Raw genomic sequence first — 21,602 nt, 5'->3', positions numbered from 1 at the left:
AGGACAAAGGAAGAACGGCACACTCCAGCAGTCGTGGTGTGTCGTGCTTTTCTTGTCCTTCGTGTGTTAGCGCTGCGAATTGTTGGCTGTCTCAATGTTTCATAGTACTCCTATATTTGTACTCACACGTACTAGTCACCGCTGATTGAGACCCCTAGCTCAGACCAACCCCCGCGATTTCTATTATTACGTGACGATGTGCCAACCAACTCACTTCTAAACCGGCCTCAAGGGGAGTGGAGGAAGTGAATTGCCCTTTGGTATGTCTTCAGAAACTTGTCGTAATTTCACGATCTCATAAAAAAATCATCTCTGCTTAATGTAAGTTACTTTTGGGTGAGCTGGTCCACTATTTTTTTAGAAAGAGCGCCAAAAATGGACACAAGACCATCGAGGAATGGACAGGACGAGCGCTGCTTATGTTTACGAGGCATGGTGTGGAAGATTGTTCCGGTTTCATTTGAACTCGAAGTCTCTTGCTACGAAAAATAGAAGCTTAACACAGATGCTGACACACACTGGCCTCCTGTATGGCTTAGTTGTACCGTGTAGCCGTCTTACACTACCGACAATTTGGAGTGACACCAGCGCACCTTTTCTCGACGTGAGGGAATCTACAGAAGCTCCCCTTTAATTACACCTTTCTGAACAGCTAATTTCCAACCTACAGGTTAAGAACAGCCATGCAGAGATGATTAAAAATATCGCCAAAAATACACACAAGACAGAAGAAGAAAAATGGCAGCATTTCCACTCCGTGGATGCACTCGAAATGAAATCCAAGTTGCGCCCCGAGTGACATCCGATTAGCGCCCCGACCGTCATTCGATTTGAGCCGTGAGTTGCATTATCATTTTTGAGCCGTGAGCTGCACCTTGATCATTCCCTAAATGAAACGGTAACTCACGGCTCAAATCGAATTTAGCTTGATTTTCGCTTGATGGTGGTGTGCGCGCAGATGGACGCGGACGGACATTGGGAGGTCCTAAGGTACTCCGCGCCATTACAGGCGAGGTAGTAAGCCGTTTGACTCTCGGGTACTAACTCGCGGTGGTAGTCCATGAATGGGCTACCACCGCGAGTTAGTACCCGAGAGTCAAACGGCTTACTACACAACACATAACGCATGAGCCTAGGCCAAGCCACGAGCAAAACGGAGAAGGCAGCTGTACTGTTAGTGCGGAGTTCAGAGGCCGCGACGCGTCATAACATGCATGCGACCGCTAGCCTCACACCCCGGCGCAACAGTTACCTAAATTTCCAGCGCTAAACTGCCAGGAGCACACATAGAAGTTCAACTTGACAGCTACACTTTCGAATTCATATCTCGTAAAAAGTGCTTACATGCACGCAAATACTCCAGAACTAAGATGAATAGTAAGCGACAGCGATATGGCAGGAGTGGTTTTCTACATTCAGAAACACGCACTTAGTGTGAGGTGTGCAAGTAAGCTGGCAATATTCTGGTTTGAAAAAGAAAAAAAAAGGCAGTAGAAACTTGGGGAAGAAGTCCAGAAATAAAATAGGAGCAACTGCAAGCAAAAGAGTAGCACATCGGATTGATACGCTTCTTTGCCCACGTCCCTAGCCGACGTAAATTTTCTCAGCAATTTTCTCGATCTGGGGGAAACTACGGACGCTCCCCTTTAATAACTCCTTTCTGGAGAACTTAATTCCGACCTGTAGTTCAAGGACAGCCATGCAGAGGTGATTCTTTAAAAATATCGCAAAAATTACCCAGAAGGCAGAAGAGGAATAAGCAGGACGATCATTCATGTTACAAAATTCATATTATAATATCTATATTGTAATAACATCGTTTAACATTCACTGCAATTATGCGTCAGTTAATTTCGTTCTTCGCACGCACATTTTCACACCGAATGCGTTTGGAGTTATGGCTCCAGTAGAACCAACGAGTTCCGAAAGAAATATTATAGTTATGCGTATTTAGGCATCAAATCGGCCTATTTCAATTCGTAGAATATTATGTCGCAGCAGAGTATCTTAATAGTGCGTTATTTTATGTCAGATAAATATTATTTACACGGATAACCGTAGACCTGCAGGCAATCTTTCAAAACTTCTCGAATCTCTCCTAGCTCGCCAAACGAGATGTGACATGGTCAGAGTCCTACGATTGAAGACGGCCGTGTTCGGGGATTTATTGAGGCTTTAGAAGACGGTGCTGTCAAATCAAAAATGTGTTTTTAAGGCCAGCCGCAGCACTTCGGGATTCGACTTACCCAACAAAGTTCGGAAGATAAACACTTTGTTGGGTGAATCGAATCTCGAAGTGCTGCGGCTGGCATCGAGGGCAAATTTTTCTCAATAAAAAAGTTAACTTGGGAACATAAACACAACTTTTTAATGCTGTCATAGGAAAAAACATCGAAAGTTTTGAAATGTTGCAGTTCTCGATTTATTTAAGCAGTAGTATTATATGTCACAGTCCCTCATCTACCGCACGACACATTGATCGATGTCAATAGTCGTTTTACTGTAAACGCTTTAAAACAAATTTTCGTATTTTAATATTTTCGTTTCTTTTTACTGAGAAGATGGATATTTAATAAGGTGTTGGGAAGCTCAGAGTCTTATGGCGTATAATCCCCGCGGCACAGATTGGAAGTTACCACAGCCAAAGAAATAAAAATAGAATTTTGGTGTGGTTGAAACCCAGTCCTCGCTTTAGATTTGCAAGTGGCCTTTTATTTTTTAAGCAGCAGGCCGACCTATAGGTGACTATAAGTGCAAAAAGCTTATAGGTAGCAGAAGAACGCCGTCTCTCTAAGTGGTGCCGCTGGCAATTGTTTACCCAACTAGTAAATTCCGTTTCACGGTCGGCGGGATTGAAACGAATTTTTATGCCAGCTTGCTTCACTATGACTGGCACCAATTTCTTGACCACTTTTAGGACGAGGGAAAACTACTTAAAAACGCAGTTGTATATATTATGAGCAATGAGTCGTATATAAATGTAAATAGGTAAGAAAAAAAACGCTAAAATTGAATCATTGCTAGCGCTTGAAAAAGTTGTGCACCAAACAACATAGCTGGTCGCAGCCACGGAATGAAAGAAGCCAACCTCCTACGCCTCGTGCAGACCTTTGTAATAAGTCGGGTGACGTACGCCACTCCGTACCTCCGGCTACAGCGGGCAGAGGCAATTAAAATAGACGCTCTACTCCGCAGAGCCTACAAGCGAGCCATCGGTCTCCCACTAAACACGTCCACCGAGCGATTTGAGGCCCTGGGCCTGACAAATAGTCTGGACGAACTGATCGAGGCTCAACGGCTAGGGCAACTCGTACGGCTGACCTACAGCACAACGGGGCGCCACATACTCGACTCGCTGGGTATAGCTCACCCCCACAGTGCGCCTACTAGTGTCGCGATCCCGTCAACAATACAGGAAAATATTCAGGTCTCTCCGCTCCCGCGTAATATGCATCCTACACATAACAGGGAGCGGCGAGAGGCCAGAGCCCGTGCCCTGCAAAGACGCTTTGCGAAAGTCGAGAACGTTGCTTATGCGGACGCGGCTGATTACGCTGGTCGCGAGGCAATGGCCATAGCGGTGGTCAACAATCAGGGCAACACCATCGCCTCCTGCTCTATCCGAGCGAGAGACTCGGTGGTTGGAGAAGAGGTAGCCATTGCTTTAGCCATGGTTGCCTCCACAAAAATCAAGACAATCATCAGCGAGTCTAAATCAGCAATTCTAAATTTCTCACGAGGACACATATCAAGGGAGGCGTCCGCAATCCTCATTTCTGGTCTCCACCTCGAAAACCGGACCGGCAAGATCAACTTAATTTGGACCCCCGCCCACTCCGGCCTTGCAGGGAACGAGTCTGCGCACGAAGCCGCTCGAGGCTTTACCGACCGAGCGGACGGCCCTTCCGATGAGGAACTCGTCCCAATGTCAGGCAGGGACAGGCTGTTATGGTACAGTGATATCATCGGTCATTACCGTTTAAGCCGGACCCGCTTCCCACCCGCGCACCCATCACTCAGTAAACGGCATTCGGTGGTCTGGCGACTGCTACAGACCCACTCGTACCCAAATCCCCTAGTGTATAGCTATTGCTACCCAGGGCGCTATTCCCCCCAGTGTCATAGATGTCAGGAACGAGCGGACCTGGCGCACATGCTATGGCAGTGTCCGCAGGCGATCATAAAGGGCCGCACAATCACTAACAGTGAGCAGTGGGAGACCGTGCTGCTCAGCTCCAGCCCGGAAGATCAACTCTGGGCCGTCCAGCTGGCTGAGGACGCTGCCAGAGCCCAAGGGCTCACGGCCGACGACTAAGCTACACAGCTGGCAAATTGAATAAAGTTTACTCTCTCTCTCTCTCTCTTGACGGATTTGTCGAATCATTGTCTCAGTGTGTATTATAATGCTTCTCACAAGTGCTTGTGATAAGGAACAAGCTCTGGGGCCCGATGCCTGTGGGAGCAAAAGTTGGGGGTTGTGTCGGTTACAGACACCGAATTGTCGTTACAGCTCTCATACGTACAACACGCAGCACAACACGCCGGTCTTTGAAGTTAAATATGAACCCGACCCTTGTTAAGGGGCTGGGACAAATATCAAAGAGCCTGCAACGACTGTCCTTAATAAATCTCTGAGGCGGAAAATTCCATGAAACAGAACAAGGGTAGGCAGTGGTCGCCAGCAAAATCTAGGCAAGATAGAAAACCGGGAGAGAGGTTCTACAATGGAATATTCCCGTCAGATTGAAAGGGTAAGTAGACAAAACGGTTATCAGCACTGAATTTTAAAAAATGCAACGCACGGAGATGTTTCTCATCTAAGATTCGAAAACGGATGTAAAGAAAGGATGCGGAAGATAAGAACGACGAGTGAAAAGGAGAAATTGCGTCTGGAACGACCACATCCGAGGAATCTGTGGATGCCAGAGACATTGCAAATGCAATCCGAGAAGAAATATTGAAACAGTTCTGCCGCATAGGGAGTACGGAGGGCAACGACCCAGTTTGGGAAGTGATGAAGTTGAGAGCCGTGGTAAGCAGAGCAAGCAGCTTGCCGAATAAACACGTGGCGCGGCACCGTTGAGAAAGAAATCGGTGCCCCAAGACTCGGGACAAAGTTAGTCTTTGATCAGACCATGTGAAGAGCCGCCCTTATAACATCCGCTTAGAAGAAACTTGCGCAACGAGGATGCTTTCTTTTTCTGCTCTGCGCATCGAATACATGCGCGTGCTTGCTTTCTTTTTGGCTACGATTTATTTCTTTCTTTTTTCATCTACTACACGATGAAATTCGATAGAGCACTGCAGTTTTCAGTTTCGTTTGTTATAATCGCCAGCATTAGGAGGCACGCTGGAAGGAAGCGCTTCTGTTAGGGCTATTAAACTTGGTGTAATAAATAAATAAATAAATAAATAAATAAATAAATAAATAAATAAATAAATAAATACCCAGCCGTACGAACAACCAACTGCAGGGAGCACCTGTCAAACGACATGGGCAATGTGGCAAGACCCCTTTCTAAATACTTTTCTAACTGAATACACAACTACTATGGGGCCATGATGGGAAATTTGTATCTTTCACAATCACCTTTTATGCGCTTTTCTGAGAAAATGTCTTTTGAGTCTCTCGGTCGATCCCCTCTCTTGTTTCTTTTAAAGCAGGTTTTTCATTCATTTATTGGCGCCTTACCAGAGGGCTGTGCGAGGGCCATTCCAAAGGGGCCCTTCAAAAGGGGACAGTCACACACGAAGTTTAATAAAGGAATTGGCATCAAGAACACAAAACAATCAGCCATATCGAGAAATATAAATACAGCAAAAAAATTGCGCTAGCACCCCAACAAAACTCTCAGGTATGCAAAAAATGCAAGGGAGCTCACACTAACGCGTAAGACTTGGTAGCGAAGCTGAACACAATCTTCTAGACCATCGCGACGGTTTACGTACACGATTTCAGCCGATTTGCTTCTTCGCTGCCGCAACGACCTTTACTCCATCATTGTTGCTATAAGTGTGAGATTCTTTCATTTTTTTGGAAGTGATAATTATTGGACATCACCTTGTAGAGGCGTACGCTATGACGTGTCTTTCTCGTTCCGAGCAAATGTTCGCACGATTACGGCGAACGCGGGGGTGTTTTTTGCGAAACTTTGCTAATCTTCCTAAGTGGGTATGCTTGGCTTGACGAACGTGCGGCGGGGACGCTGGGCGGTGGCAGCAAGGCACGCACACATGAGCGCTCGGGATTTTTTGGTTCTTTTTAACTGCCCGGCGGTCGCCGCAATCTTGGCCTATCTCCCCAAGTGGATATTCTTGTCTTGACAAAAGTTCGCAGCTGTCGCTGGGCGGTCGTCGCGAGGCACGCACACTCGAGCGCTAGGCATTGTCTTGGTGTTTACTGCCCGGTGGTCACCGCGAGGCCCGTGCTCACGTGCACGCGCTCACGTGTGCGCGCTCGGTAACTTCTTTGTATTTTTAACTGCGGACACGAAAAATCACGATTAGCTAAAGAGCTTCACTGTTTAAAAAACACAATAAGAGCATTAGGTAAAACAAAATGAACAATCTGGGCGGTGGGGATACCAGTATGCCCCAGTTAGTTTTAATTGCAAATTTAACTCGTTTACTATCAACGAACACTTTTAAAAAAGAAGGTTCACTTTTAAACATGATTTCTCATGCCTAGTGTGAATCCGTGTTCTCATTGCGTAATTAAAACAGCTAGAAGCAGATTAGGAGATAAATTCTATAAATCAGGCTTTGCCTACTGTACCCTCTTTTAGAATCTCAGGGCTTGGGTTGACAAACCTGCTTGTACTTATATGATATCCCGAGATATCATTAGTTGGTGTCGTGAACGCCTGGTGCCCTGCGGAAAGGGAGATATTAGCAATACCGCGGCTAATCACAAACTCCTCTGCTGTATATTGCGTCTTAATGACTCTGTGAAGTTGGTCCCCTGCCAATCCTTGTAAACCTTTGAAATTACGGCCTCTCATTTAAATCTATACTTATTTCTCGAAATTTTCTTGGCCAATCCTAAGCCTTCGCGACTACAAAGAATTCAAAGAATAAGCTCTACGTAGCCTTGAATGCGACATAAATATTTTATCACAGTCAGAAATAAGTGTTTTCTCTAGCTTTCCGGCATAAAACGTTTCAGCCTCGCTCAGGAAGTAAGCTTGTCCTTTGAAGTTTTTGTGTGCTGCTCATTTTCGGCTTGGCCTAGAAAATTCTGACAAGGACTGTACATATCGTATGTACTGATGTAGACACAAAAAAAATAATGTTATCAAGATAACATCAATTACATGTATCGCATACGGCTTAAAAATGCGGTCGTTTTCAACGCAATCTTGAAAGTACGCAAAACGTAGTATGAAATTCCGCCCTTCCCGCAGCCTGGCCATGTAAGTAGGCAACAACAAATCGCACAACACGGGAGCGTCCAGCTGTACGATATCGAACGTCTCGCGGAAGGGCAAATATTTGCCTAAAAACAATACAAAGTTTTCGGGTATACGGGCTAACACGTGTATTGCTTCCCAGTCACTTTTCTAGGACTGGTTAGGGACAAGGCTTTTACGCCGTCACCTGCTGTGCTCACTCCATGCGCGAGAACTTTTGTAGAAACAAGTATCTTGTCGTGGCTCCTTCCGTCGACAAAACGAGGATGACACGGTGGAGGAGCGGGAGGATGGAAAGTTCATGTCTTGGAGGAGATGACACACTGACACAGCGTGCTCTTATCGGTTCGCACGATGTGGGCATCACTTTGAAATTCACACGCCCGAGTGCGTCGCGCTGTGCCTTCGAGGAAGCGCTCCCTGCAACCTTTTTTCCCCTTTACTCCTGAACAGAATAAACCGTCAATGTTCAGTACCTCGCTTAAAGCATCCTAAAACTTCGGCAAAGTGGGAAGTTTGATGCCCCCTTTTCCGCGATTGCGGCAGCCGACAGGATGGGGAAAACACGCGTTCGGTGGAAGCTTTCACTTCCGCTTTAACTGATTGCCTTATTCAGATGCTTTTATCGTTAAGAACCGATTCAAAAATTGCAAAAGAAAAAAAACAACATTTTTACAGCAGTGATTCAAATCTTCAAATCATAGCGACGAAGAAATACCTTACTATAAATATAGAGAGATATTGGTTTATTGCTTTTAGCAAATTTGTTTGCACGTCGACGTTTAGGTCGGATGGCGACCTTTCTATAACCAAAACTCCCTGCAGTGCTCCAGGCTTTTTTATGATATTCCTATGCGGCTTGATCCGTGCAACCCCCTCTCACCTATATAAGCGCATCTTTCGCAGCTTGGAACCTCACCTTGCACATTTCATCCGTTCTCAACGGCGGCTCTTCGGAAGGGCGCTAGCGAAGTGAGTGTTGCAGAAGAACTCGTATTAAAGTCGCCACTCCAACCAGCGACGTCGTAATCTCAGAGATGTCCACGTCCTCCTACTCCTCAGGGAAGGCGACGCTGATGGATGAATCTTTCCCCTTTCAAGAGCTCACCACGGCGGGGAAAAATCTCAATTTGTCTTACTCGCCCTGTGCTGGTGGCACCACCTATTCGGCTTCACGCTGCTTGCACACCAGCACTCACCAGCAGCTGCCGTCCTTGAACAAACTATACTGGCAGAGAGGGCACCTTGAGGCCGGCTGGAAGATCACCCGGATCATGGCAACTCTCAAGCCAGTCAAACAAGACACAAATATAGATTCATGCCACTCAATTGCACCTTTAATAATATTGGTAAGATAACAAAGAAGACAATGCTTGAACGGTGAACTTCGTACCTTGAGAACCGATACATATATCGATCACATTATGACTAGAAGCAATGCGTATACGAGTACGAGGGAAACAAAATCACAAACGCGTCCTCGTCTATGCACTGTTTCTCGTCATCGTGCAGCGGAACCAACTAGCCCAAGTTCAAACATTAGTAGGATACATCACAAATATCTGGATTCAGGAGAAGACGAGGCGGCATAAATAACATGCTTTTTTATCTCAGAAAAAAACTGAACAAAGGCAGCAGGGTTTATCATTATGACTGCTATTTTTTACATCAAGGCAGCATTTGACAGCGTAGCCCGCGAGACTATTGGAAGAGAGATCACAAGCATTTGGATGCGATGATGTGTGTTCACGAGGCTGTGTTGCTAAATATAAGGTCTCTGTGGCTACATGGTCACCAATGATGGCGGAACGGAAAACCATTTTGTCACATATGGTGTTCCTGAAGACAGCAGTTTGAGTCCCACGCTTTTATCATACCTTATTGATTATGAGGTTTAACGCCCCGACGCTACACAGGCAATGAGGCGCGCCGTAGTGGAGGGCTCCGGTTTAATTTTGATGGCTTGGGCATCTTTAAGGTGCGCCGAAACCTTGAACACACAGGCGTTTTCGCTTTTCGCCCCCATCAGAAAAGCGGCCCTCGGGAATCGAACCCGCGTCCTTGGGCTCAGCAGCACAACGCCTTAGCTACTGTGCCACCACGGCGGGTTTCAACACATACCTTAGATGCGTTTCCAAACCATCCTGTCTAAATGTAGGGCTATTTCGCTGTACGCGGATAACATTTGTATATGGTACTCAAGCAGGAACCTCCGAAACATTCGTGCCCAACTCTAGAAGGAAATTCTGACAATGCGGAAATGTCTGAGATGCTCTGGTCCGATTTTTTTCCTCAGAAGTGTGCTGAGATTGTCGTGAGACATCAAGACGCGTAGAATCGTGAATGCATATAATTGCCGCAACACGCACAAATTATTTGGTGTCCCAAATATTCCTCCATTACCGCGCACTAGCAAGTACTGCGCAGTTTGAAGCGGCCTTTGTTATCCTGAAAATGGCGCGTGCAAGAAGCCGGGGCAAATTGCGCGTGAACAGTCTGTAGCGGCTTAAGCATAAATATTTAACGTCTATAACGCCTAACGTATGCCATGCTGGGAACTTGAATCGCCTTCCGCTGTTCCGCTCTCCACCCAAGTGTCGCCAAGTAAGGCTGCAGCAGACTATGGAACCATCAGCAGTTTCTGAAATGCGTTGTAAGGCGTTCAGATGAAAACAAGCCCGGTCGACAGTAGCAGTTAGTGCCTTTGTCAATGTGTTTCTGAAACTAAGCCCCCTTTACTCGTCTGTACTAGCGCAACTGGAGACCGGTGGACCATTTGTGGTCGCGAAATGGATCTGCACTGGCACTGTTCAATGGAAAATGTTTGAACTTAGCTTGCGCATCTGTGACCTGGGAAAGAGCACTCAAGCGGCAGTCCTTTTCACAAGTTGCGTTCATGACTTTAAAAAATTTATATGCCAAAATGCCCCCGAAAAAAGTAAGGGACAAACATATAACATAATAGCGCGTAAGCATGCTGCAGTCAATTTAATTGAGCTCGAAATGACGACGTCGACGGAGCCAGCTGATAGTGGGCAGATAACCTCAAGAGCATGTAAAATAGCCTTCAGCGGATAAGGGTGAACACATAAGAGTGAGCAGGCAACGCGTTACCGGAAACCCTCGAAAAGCTGTGCAATAAGACAAAAGTTTTCTCGTGACGCAGAAATGCCCTCAAAAGGATGACCAAGGTTTTATACAGGCGCAAGTAATTGATTGTAAACTTTGCAGCATAGGGATGAGCTTTCTGCTATACGAAAAGAAAGATACTCGGCTCAGATGACCCCGTGCACGTTACCCTAAGATGACAAGTGTTTAAAACGAACAATGCTCAAAACTTGTTTCAGGGCCCTTTTAATTTGTCCCTCAATGTACCTTAAGTACATGTGCGATTGCAGGTGCGTCATGGCAGGGTGACCTCGGATTATATGGTTCGCTCGCAACTTTTTTTCACGTGCATACAAATATAACGCGCACAAATCTCGAAAAACTTGTTCAGAACGGGTTTCAGGGCCCTTTTAATTTGTCCCTCAGTCTACATGAAGTACATCTGCGATTTCAGGTGTGTCATGGAAGGGAGGCTCCGGATTATAGGGTTCGCACGCAGCTTTTTTTAACGAGTACACAAATCCCGCGCGCACAAATCTCGTGCACGCATGCACGAACACGCGCTGGTGTTTCTGTTCCGCGCCAGCCCGGAAAAGGGAAGGGCGCACTTGACAAGGACACCGCGTACACGGCCTGGTGAAGCGGGATACGACTTAAGGTTGCGTTCTTTTCGAAGCACAACTTCATGCTATTATGACCCCGGAAATTATGACGCCCTTAGTTCAACCAGAAACAAAAAAGTCAGTACGCAAGTTCACGGCTAATAAAAAAAAAAACGAATAGATCCGCTATAGAATTAGTCAGGCGGGGAAAGCGCACTAAGTTTATTGAAAAGAGTCATTTTTCTTCAGCTCCGATGCTGATAAGGCCGCGCCGTTTCCGAGCCATTGTGTGAAAAGCGTAACGGAGGTCTATTCTCTCTTCGGGTCCCTCAGCGTTCCCTCGCTATAAAGCTCGTGCCCGTTCGCGTGTTTCACGCTATAAGGGTAAACAACGACCGGCTAAATCGGCGCTCCATGGTTGCGGATTAAACGAAACGGGAGATTCAGGCCCACATTTATGGCCTGACGGAGACGGGGGAAAAGCCTCCGCGAGTAAAAAGAACTCAAAAGAAAGAAACAAAACAACAACAAAAAAAAAAATCCCCAGCACTGCGCTTCCGCCCGCGAGTGAGAAACCGTAGAACCGAGCTCTTCCAACCTCCTAATAGTGGGGTCGTAACAGCAATAAACTTCTGTCTCTCTTTTTCTCTGCATTTTATTTTCTATCACCCTATCTCCCTTTCGTTCTCGATCTCTCTTCCTTGTTTTCCACTAACATCTTCTAATGTTCTTTGCCTGGGAATACAGAATATTGGAAGAATAGACGCCGGTATTCGTTTACAAAACGCGAGACTCCGCTTATAGGCGTTAGCTCATTTCCGCTCAATGAAGTTAAATGCTCGGACACAATCCACCGACGTTCCCAATTTCGCAACCTTAAATCCTAACCTAGAGGTCTTCCCGCGTCCCGTAACGATTCGAATGGACACAAGTTGGAGCCCTGAATGTGTACAAAAATCCCGTTGTTAAATCGGGCCCTCGACGTTAGCCTTTAAAACGGCTTGCAGCTATATATTATCGCAGGAAATTATATTTAAGGATCAAACCCGCCGTGGTAGGCCTTTTATACGTTATTACTTCACATGCACTGTGCCCAGCTGCTTAGCTAGCCCGAGGGAAAAATGTCTAAGCCGCTTTTAACAACTTGACAACAGCGCGACGGATGCTTTCAACTGATGCAGAATCACGGTAGTCGTTATTTTCCTTCACGATGCGGCGCAGATTTGGGGAACCGGCGCCTACCCACCCCCACCCCGGGACTGGTTAGCGGAGCCAACAAAAATCCGAGGAGGCTTTCACGTCCCGAGCGCCCAAGCTGCCTCGTTTCCTCGTTTAAGCGCCTCGAACTGACGAGGGACGAACGGGCTTCGCTCACCGAGTTTTCCGCATCGTTGGCGAAGCACCTTATCCGTCTATGTTGCATTCACGGATGGATGTACATCGAACATACGAAGTGCCCTTTCGCCGTATCTCCTCGGACGGCGACTGCTTTCATTTTTGACTTCGCTAAGCAGTTTCAACAACATACGCAAAGGCCGGAGAGTGGTGCTGACTGAATGGCAACAACAACAACAACAAAAAAAAATGTATCGGGCGCCAGACTAGACAACCACCGGGCGCATTTTTTCTCCGTTGTCTTTCTGTCTTTCCAAATTCGTCATCTGTTTCAATGACCTACTACATTCTCCCCTTAGCTTGGCGGTATTTCTTTACTGCAACCCCTATTTCTGTCTTAATTCAACGAGCCCCTCATTTTCCTATTCTGATTCGCTATATACATACATATATATATATATATATATATATATATATATATATATATATATATATATATATATATATATATATATATATATATATATATATATATATATATATATATATATATATATATATATATATATATATATATATATATATGTGTGTGTGTGTGTGTGTGTGTGTGTGTGTGTGTGTGTGTGTGTGTGTGTGTGTGTATCCTTAAAGCTGCTTAGCAAGGGAAATTTCATTTCGAGAATAAGGAAACGGCCACAGCTATTTTACCGAATAAAGCTGCACCCCAGACAAATGTCATTACAAGCGCTCTAAAGTGATGCAGTGAAGGGCGAAAACTGCGGCCGCACGAGCGCACACGACTGTATGTCTCTGAACGAAAGCGGAAGTTTTGACGCGCAGCTTGCGAGCTACCCAAACCGCCCTGCTGGCAGGTGTTTGAAATTAATCTAGACGTCTCAGGTTCGTTCCGACGGAAGAAATCGTAACGACGGAGCCGAGAGTAATTAATTATAATTTGACCCGACGTCTTGCTGCCCAGGTCCAATTAAAATCGTACAATTGCTTTTCTCCCAAAATCAAGGCAGAAGTTTTTAAACGAGGAAATTGTGCCTGTCGCTGCGAACTTTCCTTTCTCTTTTTTTTTTTTTTTTCTCTTGCTCCAGACTTTGTGTGGGTGTGGGAGTGAGTGTTAACTTGTAAATATGCCCCTCTCTCTCTTGTGTTCTGTAAACATGTCACCTCTATCATCTGTCTCTCCTCTCTATGAATCTGTCATCCTCTGCCCCAACCCCCACACCAGCAGGCGTTCCGGTGTCCACCCCTAGGTGTGACAATTTACGCCTGCTGGTGGTCTTTCCTTTCCTTTTTCTTGACAATAAATTCATTCATTCATTCTGTCGCTCAAAGGGAGGCGGAAAGAAGTCCCGACGTGACGGCAAAAGGGCGAGGGGTTGATAGAGCGAAATTTGATGGCGTTACAGAGGGATTTCGAAACAAAGACGCAAGTGCACCACCGGTTTTCCAGTCTGAACTTCTGCAGTTATTGTCTGAGTCACATATTCATCCATTCAAGGACGCAAGTTCGATTCCCGACCGCGGCGGCTGCTTTTCTGATGGAGGTGAAAAGCAAAAACGCCCGTGTGTACGAGATTTCGCCGCACGTTAAAGATCCCCAGGTGGTTAAAATTAATCTAAAGCCCTCCACTACGGCGCGCCTCATCGCCTGCGTTGCGTCGGCGCGTTAAACCCTACAATCAATCAATCAATCAATCAATCAATCAATCAATCAATCAATCAATCAATCAATCAATCAATCAATCAATCAATCAATCAATCAATCAATCAATCAATCAATCAATCAATCAATCAATCAATCAATCAATCGATCAATCAATATTCATCCATTCAGTTCGTCCCTTTACTTCCCTTTTATGTAAGAGCAAGGTTGCGGGACTCGTATTTGGTGGTTCGTCTTCCTCCCAAATTATTGACCCTGCCTGGTCGGTCATCGGAGCAAATTTTCGTCGGGTTCAGCATGAGCAACACTTAACACATAAGCAAGAATAGCCGCCTTCCTTCTTAGCGTGATTATTAGAAGCAATTCGGGGCTCTCGCCTTCTAGCAATACATCTTCTAAGCATGCCGTCAGCAGACTACAATATCCACCTCACTAGATACTGCGTCGCAATGTAAGGCATGTTACATGTGGACACGAGAACTCCATATATTGGGAAACGTGCGAACAATGTTAAGAGAACTTGCGAGATGCGTTTTTATCGCTAGAGTTTAGGCATTACGCATTTATTGTTCAATTTAGATGAAAGGTTGTAAACGGTAGCACGTCCTCAATCAAGTCCATTCTCCTTATTTCCTTTTTTCGTGTCTCTAAAAGGCAAATTTGCGCTGGAAAGCGTTCCCGAACATCGTGAAAATAAGGTCGAGTGAAGAACACAACTCGTACGCGTCAGCGCAGCGTGGCGCGCTTTCAAAGTGCAAAGGATAATTTTAGCAATTTTTCCTTACGCGTTAACTATTTTAGTTGCGTTTACTCATGCAAGTCGTGCTCTTTACTTTAACGATGTTTTCGTCACGCTTGTAGACGCACTAAGACGAGACTTCGCCTCTCCGAATTTGTAACTAGCTGGAACCACGCATAAAAGTTGCTGAACTGTATTTACGAGCGTATTCTGCATATTCGTATACCAGCATATTCTATTTTAGCAACAGCGCCTTCTTTCGCTGCCGCTGTGCGACAACTCCTAACTACAAGAAAAGCCTCACTCTTCTGCAGCATTGCACATGAATAAACAATGCGGTTTTGGTTGCTCTTAATTGGTGGGGTTAAAAATATATTCACAATAAGGCAAAAAGGCGGAACCACCCAATTATTTAAAGTGAAACACAGGTTGTAAAGCGATATTCAGTGTTTTCTCGCCCCTAGAAGGTGTCCGCGTGGTTCGATATGGCGTAAAGACGGCGCACGTAGGTGAAACAAACGCCATCCAAACTCCACTGCGGGTTAGAGTCAAAGATGATCTCCCTCTCAGCTTCGTATCAGCTACTGCTGCCTTCTTCCGTACGTCTTAAAAATACATAATTACCTGCGGCCCAGTCGGTAAAGAATGGAATCAACATCCCCGACCCCGGTTTCTATTGCTGCTGTATAGGCTGTCAACCTTTGTGTTGAATATTCTCATTACAGACTTTACGACTCCGTTGCCATTTCCTAGAGAACTGCACGAAGTGCTTAGCGTCCCTCCCCTTCACTCAAGGGAAGTATATATACTGTGCTACGCTGGGATGTAGCGCGTTATACTCGTCTAAGTACAAATCATAAGGATAAGTTTATTATTTTACATTTTTGAAGATGTGGAAAACTCTTTGCATTTATGGTCCTTGCGGGTGGACGCATAATGGAACCGTAAGAATGGAAGCAGGTGCAAAAGACCAATCATGTTAGCAAGGCGAGCACAAATTAAAAAAAAAAAAGAACGAGATAATTTTCTTAGCGGGTTGAGAGAGATTGCTTCAATGCAGGTATATTTTCGCAGGAGAAGCCTTAACCTAAATTTATTTAATGCAATTTATTGATGTTAGCTGTGTGAGGGCGTCAAATGATTGATGTGTAATTGAGGGTTGGTGGGAATAGAAAACAACATGCGCTGGGCCCCTCCCGTCATTCCACCCGCATTCTAAACGTGTCTTATACCATCGCTGTTTTCAGAAAACTATGATCACCTTGGCAACACGCCACTACTGATTAGAAATAACGCTTCGATCTTTTCAAACCCATTCCCATTGCTTCAATGACATCGCCTCTCACTCAGAAAAGTCAAGGAATCCGAACCGCCTTCACATCGGGTACGGATGTTGCGATTTTCGATGGAGGAAATGAGACACTGGCTGTTACGTTTCCCTTGTGCGCCCTTTGTAATTGCTACTATTACTCTGGGGGCACTATGTCTTTCCTATTCTGCAGAATGTAGTATTGGGCGAGTTGGTGATTCATCTTAACAATACAGTGCAACAGAAATGCTGAACGAAACTAGCTGCAGATCATCTGAACGGCCGAACGGCTGAAACTGTCCCCCTTCCGTCTTATTGCGGCGTTCAGCCGTAACGCACTTTTTCGCCGTAATGAGACTCTCCGCCGTGTTGCGACGTTCAGCCGAGGCCGTTTGCTACCACTTGCTACGTAGCTAAGCAAGCTACGTTTAGCCCGAAATAACTCAAACAAAGCTATATCTGCGAGCACTTATGCGTGGGATTCGAAGGGCGCTTTGGTGCTGGTGTGTATATTTGTTGAAGAACCTGTCGGTGTTGCAACCGCGCCGTATACCTAATGGTTACGTACTTCGGCGGCTTTGTTTTCTGAGGTGAGACATACCGCGCGCGGAGCGCAAGCTCCTGACTAAACTAAACTTCGCTAAGTAAACTAAACTACAGCTGCCCAAACGTCGTCTTTTTTTGAGCTAACATTAAGCGCTGTATTGTTAAGTTCCTATTCAGACCACTCTGCAGTAAATTAACTGCTAGCTACGCAAATTAAACAATCCAGAAAAATACCGCTAAATATTTATCGTTTTTTTGTTTTCTTGATACTATGAGTATACCTAGACAGCATTGGAACTTGCAAAAGCGCTTTTCCTAGGTGAACAAAATGACAATAAAAAAGCTGCAGGGAACACACCTTACCACTTGCTTTTGAGCTAAGCACTCTCGTTCAGTTAAGGTAATTAAAGGACGAAAAAAAAAAAAGGTTTGTATATCAATACTCCGCTGGAAAAAAAGGACTCACTCCTGTTCTCTACAAATGTCACAGAAATAAAAAATAAAATTAGGCATGATGATGTTGCACATGCACCGGTGTCACCGTGTATTGCGTTCCATGGGAGTTCCCGAATGTCTTAGGCGGCTTAAACATAAGCATGCTTCGATTTAAGTCCCAAAAAACTGTGCTTCTGGGATTTCCATAACCGCGCGAACGCGTTCAAAGCAATCGTGCGGATTTTTACTCTGAAACTGAAGCCGAGGCCGGGAAAGGAGCGATGCTTACCGGCGTTTTTTTACTCGACCTTTGCTGCGAGGGCCTGTTGGAATATTCCCGAACAATCGTCGCTTTCTCTTTTGATCGAAGCCCCATTTTCCCCGCGTATACGTTTAGCCCGAAATAACTCAAACAAAGCTATATCTGCGAGCACTTATGCGTGGGATTCGAAGGGCGCTTTGGTGCTGGGGTGTATATTTGTTGAAGAACCTGTCGGTGTTGCAACCGCGCCGTATACCTAATGGTTACGTACTTCGGCGGCTTTGTTTTCTGAGGTGAGACATACCGCGCGCGGAGCGCAAGCTCCTGACTAAACTAAACTTCGCTAAGTAAACTAAACTACAGCTGCCCAAACGTCGTCTTTTTTCGAGCTAACATTAAGCGCGAGAACTGGGTTTATATAGTAAGCCTTGATAGTGGAAATGAATTATTACTAGAAAAAATTAGGAATGTATGACTAGTGAAAGTTTATTCGCGACGAAACCGTATTTTTTCGTAAGCCTTGATAACGGTAATGCATTGTTACTAGGCCATGTTAGGAATATAATTGGCTTTAGTCTATCACTGAAAGCTTGATTGCGACTCCCCGGCTTCACATTGAAGCGTATAGCTTAACATAGCCCACGACAACTTTAAAGAAGACCCGGGCAGACATAAATGCCTCCTACGCGCTAGTTGGAACCCTTACTTCCATTGTAGATTTCAAAAAAATAAAAGGGAAGACTTTCAAGCCATGAAATAGATAACAGAGCTTCCTGGATTTGAAATGGTACCTCACGATTAAAGGCATCCGAGAGAACCAGCAGTCTCTAGTGCTTCTCCTGGGCACTCAGTATAAAAATTTGGATGAACGCTGCTTTTATCTTTCCTGAGATAACTGAAACCTAAATTTGGAAGGCCGTTATTTGTCTTTTTTTTTTTTTTCATTTGTTGAAGGGCAGCACGAAGCGCTCACGGCACTAAAACGCTCACTCAGGTTTGCCTCATTGTAGATTGGTCAGAAGGTGTTCATTCATGCGTCTAATAATAAATCTCCAAATCCAGAGCGAGAGCAAGTTGACACTTGTGAGAGAAACGAGAAAAATTGTCCGTCTATAACGTCTTGGTCGAACTTGGTCATCTCTAATTTCTCGACGTGAAAGACCTTATGCTTGTTTTCTGCAGTACTCATTTCGGACAGATCACCATATTAAACTAAAATCCGGAGGAATTTTAATTTCTTTTTCAGGTGATGATTCTCTCTAATAAATCAAAATGATTTCAGGAGTTTCCGAAGAATTCATCCCCACGGTGATTGCTGAAGGTAATAGTTTGCCCAGCATGAAACTGCTTTACTAAGGTGCTAAAAAATTGCAAAAATTCAGATACGCAACTAATTCTGCAGTTGGCTACCTTTAGCGATCACCTAGAAAGAAGTTATTGATGACACTGAAGGCAAAGGGAAGATGTACGCTGAATACTTCGTTTCAAAATTATTCCGGCAAGCTCCTGGAGCAAGAACCCTTTGTCTGGAATCGCCGAGCGCGGGTAAGGATAATTTTGGGTGGATAGCACCCTACAGATAGACCGACAGCAAAAAAACACAAGAAAGTAATTTTTCAAGAAAATGTCCACATTGTTGTTGTCCGTAGAGCCAACAACCAATTCAAAGGCTTCACTCACCAAGAGCGTCAGTGCCACGCTGAAAACGACGACGAATGCGCAGGAGTGGCGCATGATGACGCGGCCCACAACGGTCTTCCGGCTCTCAGAGAACAGTCTCTCGCTGTGCGAACCAACTGCTCAGGTGTCTTGGCAGTTCCTCACAAACTTTTTTCGCTCGACCTTCTTTAGCGGAAGCCCGGAAGTCACGCGGAAGAAGACAGCAGTGTCGTCTCCGCGTCGCCTTCCTGTCGTTTTAAGTTCTGCAGTGATCGTACGTCGCTCGTCGCCCAGTGCTTAGCGCGGCAGAACTAAGACGGTGCAACAGAAGCGCGCGTTTCTCTGTTCGTTCAAGTGCAGCCCGTCGGTTCGAAGTTTGTGGCAGGAGAAAGTCCGACCGTCCCGGCACCGGAATCGTTGTCCCGTTATATAGCCTCAGAGCTTGCGTATTGATCCCTCTGTGACGTCACGGTCATCCTCGGCTCGCGATTGGTCGAGCCGATATGGAAGGCTGGTGTGTCGGTCGGAGGCCGCCTTCGGCGGCTTTGTTGTGTTTTAGAGTTGAGAGCGCTCGCGCTCTGAACCTACGCAGTGCCCTGTCCGACAACGGCTACGGCATCTACAGCGACGGCAGCGTTTAACGTGCGCTGCCGTGACATTTGCGGGAGTGTGTGACGTACGGTAGGGAGCAAAGAGGAAGGACAGGATATCATTAGGGGTCACATGTTGCTTTCCGATCAGTTATTAGTAATCAAAACCACTCCAATAACCATGAATGAATAATAATTTCCTCTTGTGTTGGCTTTATCTTTTGCGTAAAAGCAATGCTGGCTTCTCCTTGTAGTTATTGACCCTTTGTGCGCAGAATTTGTGAACATTTTGTGATGTGTTCTCGTGCAATTCCTCCGTTTTGTATGATTGCTTAATATGCAATGTAAGATGTACTTGTTTATGAATCTTAAAACCCACTCCCCTTTATAATGCTTTGGCCATGAGGGTAGCTGTAAAAATAAATAAATAAATAAATAAATAAATAAATAAATAAATAAATAAATAAATAAATTAATTAATTAATAAATAATAATAAAATAAATAAATAAATAAATAAATAAATAAATAAATAAATAAATAAATAGCTTAAACAAATAGGTTACTGGTTAGCAGCTATAAATGGAGAACGAGCGGATCAAAGTTTCCATACTACGCAGGACCACTCGCGGGAAGTGAAAGATGTTACACGATGTTGAAAATAAATAAATAAATAAATAAATAAATAAATAAATAAATAAATAAATAAATAAATAAATAAATAAATAAATAAAAATGCTCCCGCTCCCGGGAAACTGGTGTTGGTGTCGCTACAAGTGTTCAAGTTAGAAAGCCTCCGATGACAGCCCGCGTCTGAAATCGGCTTCGGACCGCACACGTGCCGGCAGCAATCACGGCGACTTGGTGAACATCCGATTCACACGTACTTCCTGAATTTTCATTAGCGACGGCATCAGAGTGTGTCGGTGTTGTGGTTGTTGAAAAAAATACCAAGCATGAAATAAACCGCAAATGGAAATTCACTAACGTCGTAGTCATATGATGTTAGGTGAAAAAAAAAATAGAAAAAGGCCTGAAAGTGCCAAGCTGTGAACAGCGAATAATCCACACGCTAAAAAAAACGAAATAATGCTTGACGCGTACGTGGGAGTATTTTGTGTATTCCGCAGTGCGAAATTCAAACATGACACGTATGGAGAAAAACCGAAGGTATAAGGGGGCGTAAAATAGACACGACGCAATAATCCACGCCGCATCATGAAATGAGGAAAATTCAAAATACAGTAGCACAAGGGTAATGGAATGCAAGTGCAGAACATCGATTTTAAACACCAGTCATAATGGTCACACAACGGCGCTACGGTTCTATAGGTGTGAAAATGTTGGCAAAAAAATTGGCCGCGTATCTGCTCCTTTAGTTGCAAATGTCGTCAAAAGACGATAGTCTATCGACTTTTGCCAAGTAAATGCCTCCCTTCGCTTTCCCGCTAACCTCTCACGTTGTTCCTCTTGCGTCGCGCTCCTCCCAAGGTAAAGACGCCAAAGGTTTGCTTAAATCCTTTAAATTTTCCGCGTTCCACTGCTCCAAACCGGGTGTCTCGATGCGAACGCTGCCGTACGGGGAAGACGCGCGTGAATCGAGGCGCCCTACTTCCACGTTTATAGAACCGCGTTTCCCTAGTCCACGTGCGTTCCAAGCAGAACGTGGAATCTATCTAGTGGAACCTTGCGTAACTGTTGCCACTTGATTTCTTCGAATGCCGCCTGAAGCTCTATATAGCGCGGGCGACAGCAGGCGACGGCGGAGTGATATTTTTTTCTTCAGTTGATGAAGTATTTAATCTCGCCAAAATCAAACATGTACGATTTTTTATAAAAGAACGCTGCAAATATCACTTCTGTATTAATTGTTGTCGTATATATGCGTAAGGTCTTGTTGTTCTTCAACAATATTGACAAGCATGAACATTA

At 45.0% G+C, this 21,602-nt stretch overlaps 1 protein-coding gene across 2 annotated transcripts in view; it reads right to left on the bottom strand.

Moving 5' to 3' along the window:
- LOC144145619 (uncharacterized) overlaps nucleotides 1–21,602 on the bottom strand; it is a 201,568-nt gene that overhangs the window by 159,970 nt on the left and 19,996 nt on the right. The window contains exon 1 of one of the 2 annotated variants that reach the window (XM_077677296.1): nucleotides 19,104–19,481. The exons of the other annotated variant lie outside the window; for it this stretch is intronic. Within the exon in view, the coding sequence (XP_077533422.1) occupies nucleotides 19,104–19,157 (54 nt within the window). The 5' untranslated portion in view covers nucleotides 19,158–19,481. Of the gene's footprint in view, nucleotides 1–19,103; nucleotides 19,482–21,602 lie in introns of those variants that run through there. 2 annotated transcript variants of the gene reach the window in all.

Source organism: Haemaphysalis longicornis, unplaced genomic scaffold (assembly GCF_048455015.1).
Source record: "Haemaphysalis longicornis isolate Haplotype H1 unplaced genomic scaffold, Haemaphysalis longicornis Haplotype H1 scaffold_7, whole genome shotgun sequence".
Taxonomy (NCBI): Eukaryota; Metazoa; Arthropoda; class Arachnida; order Ixodida; family Ixodidae; genus Haemaphysalis; species Haemaphysalis longicornis.
This window is presented reverse-complemented; position numbering and strand designations above follow the sequence as displayed.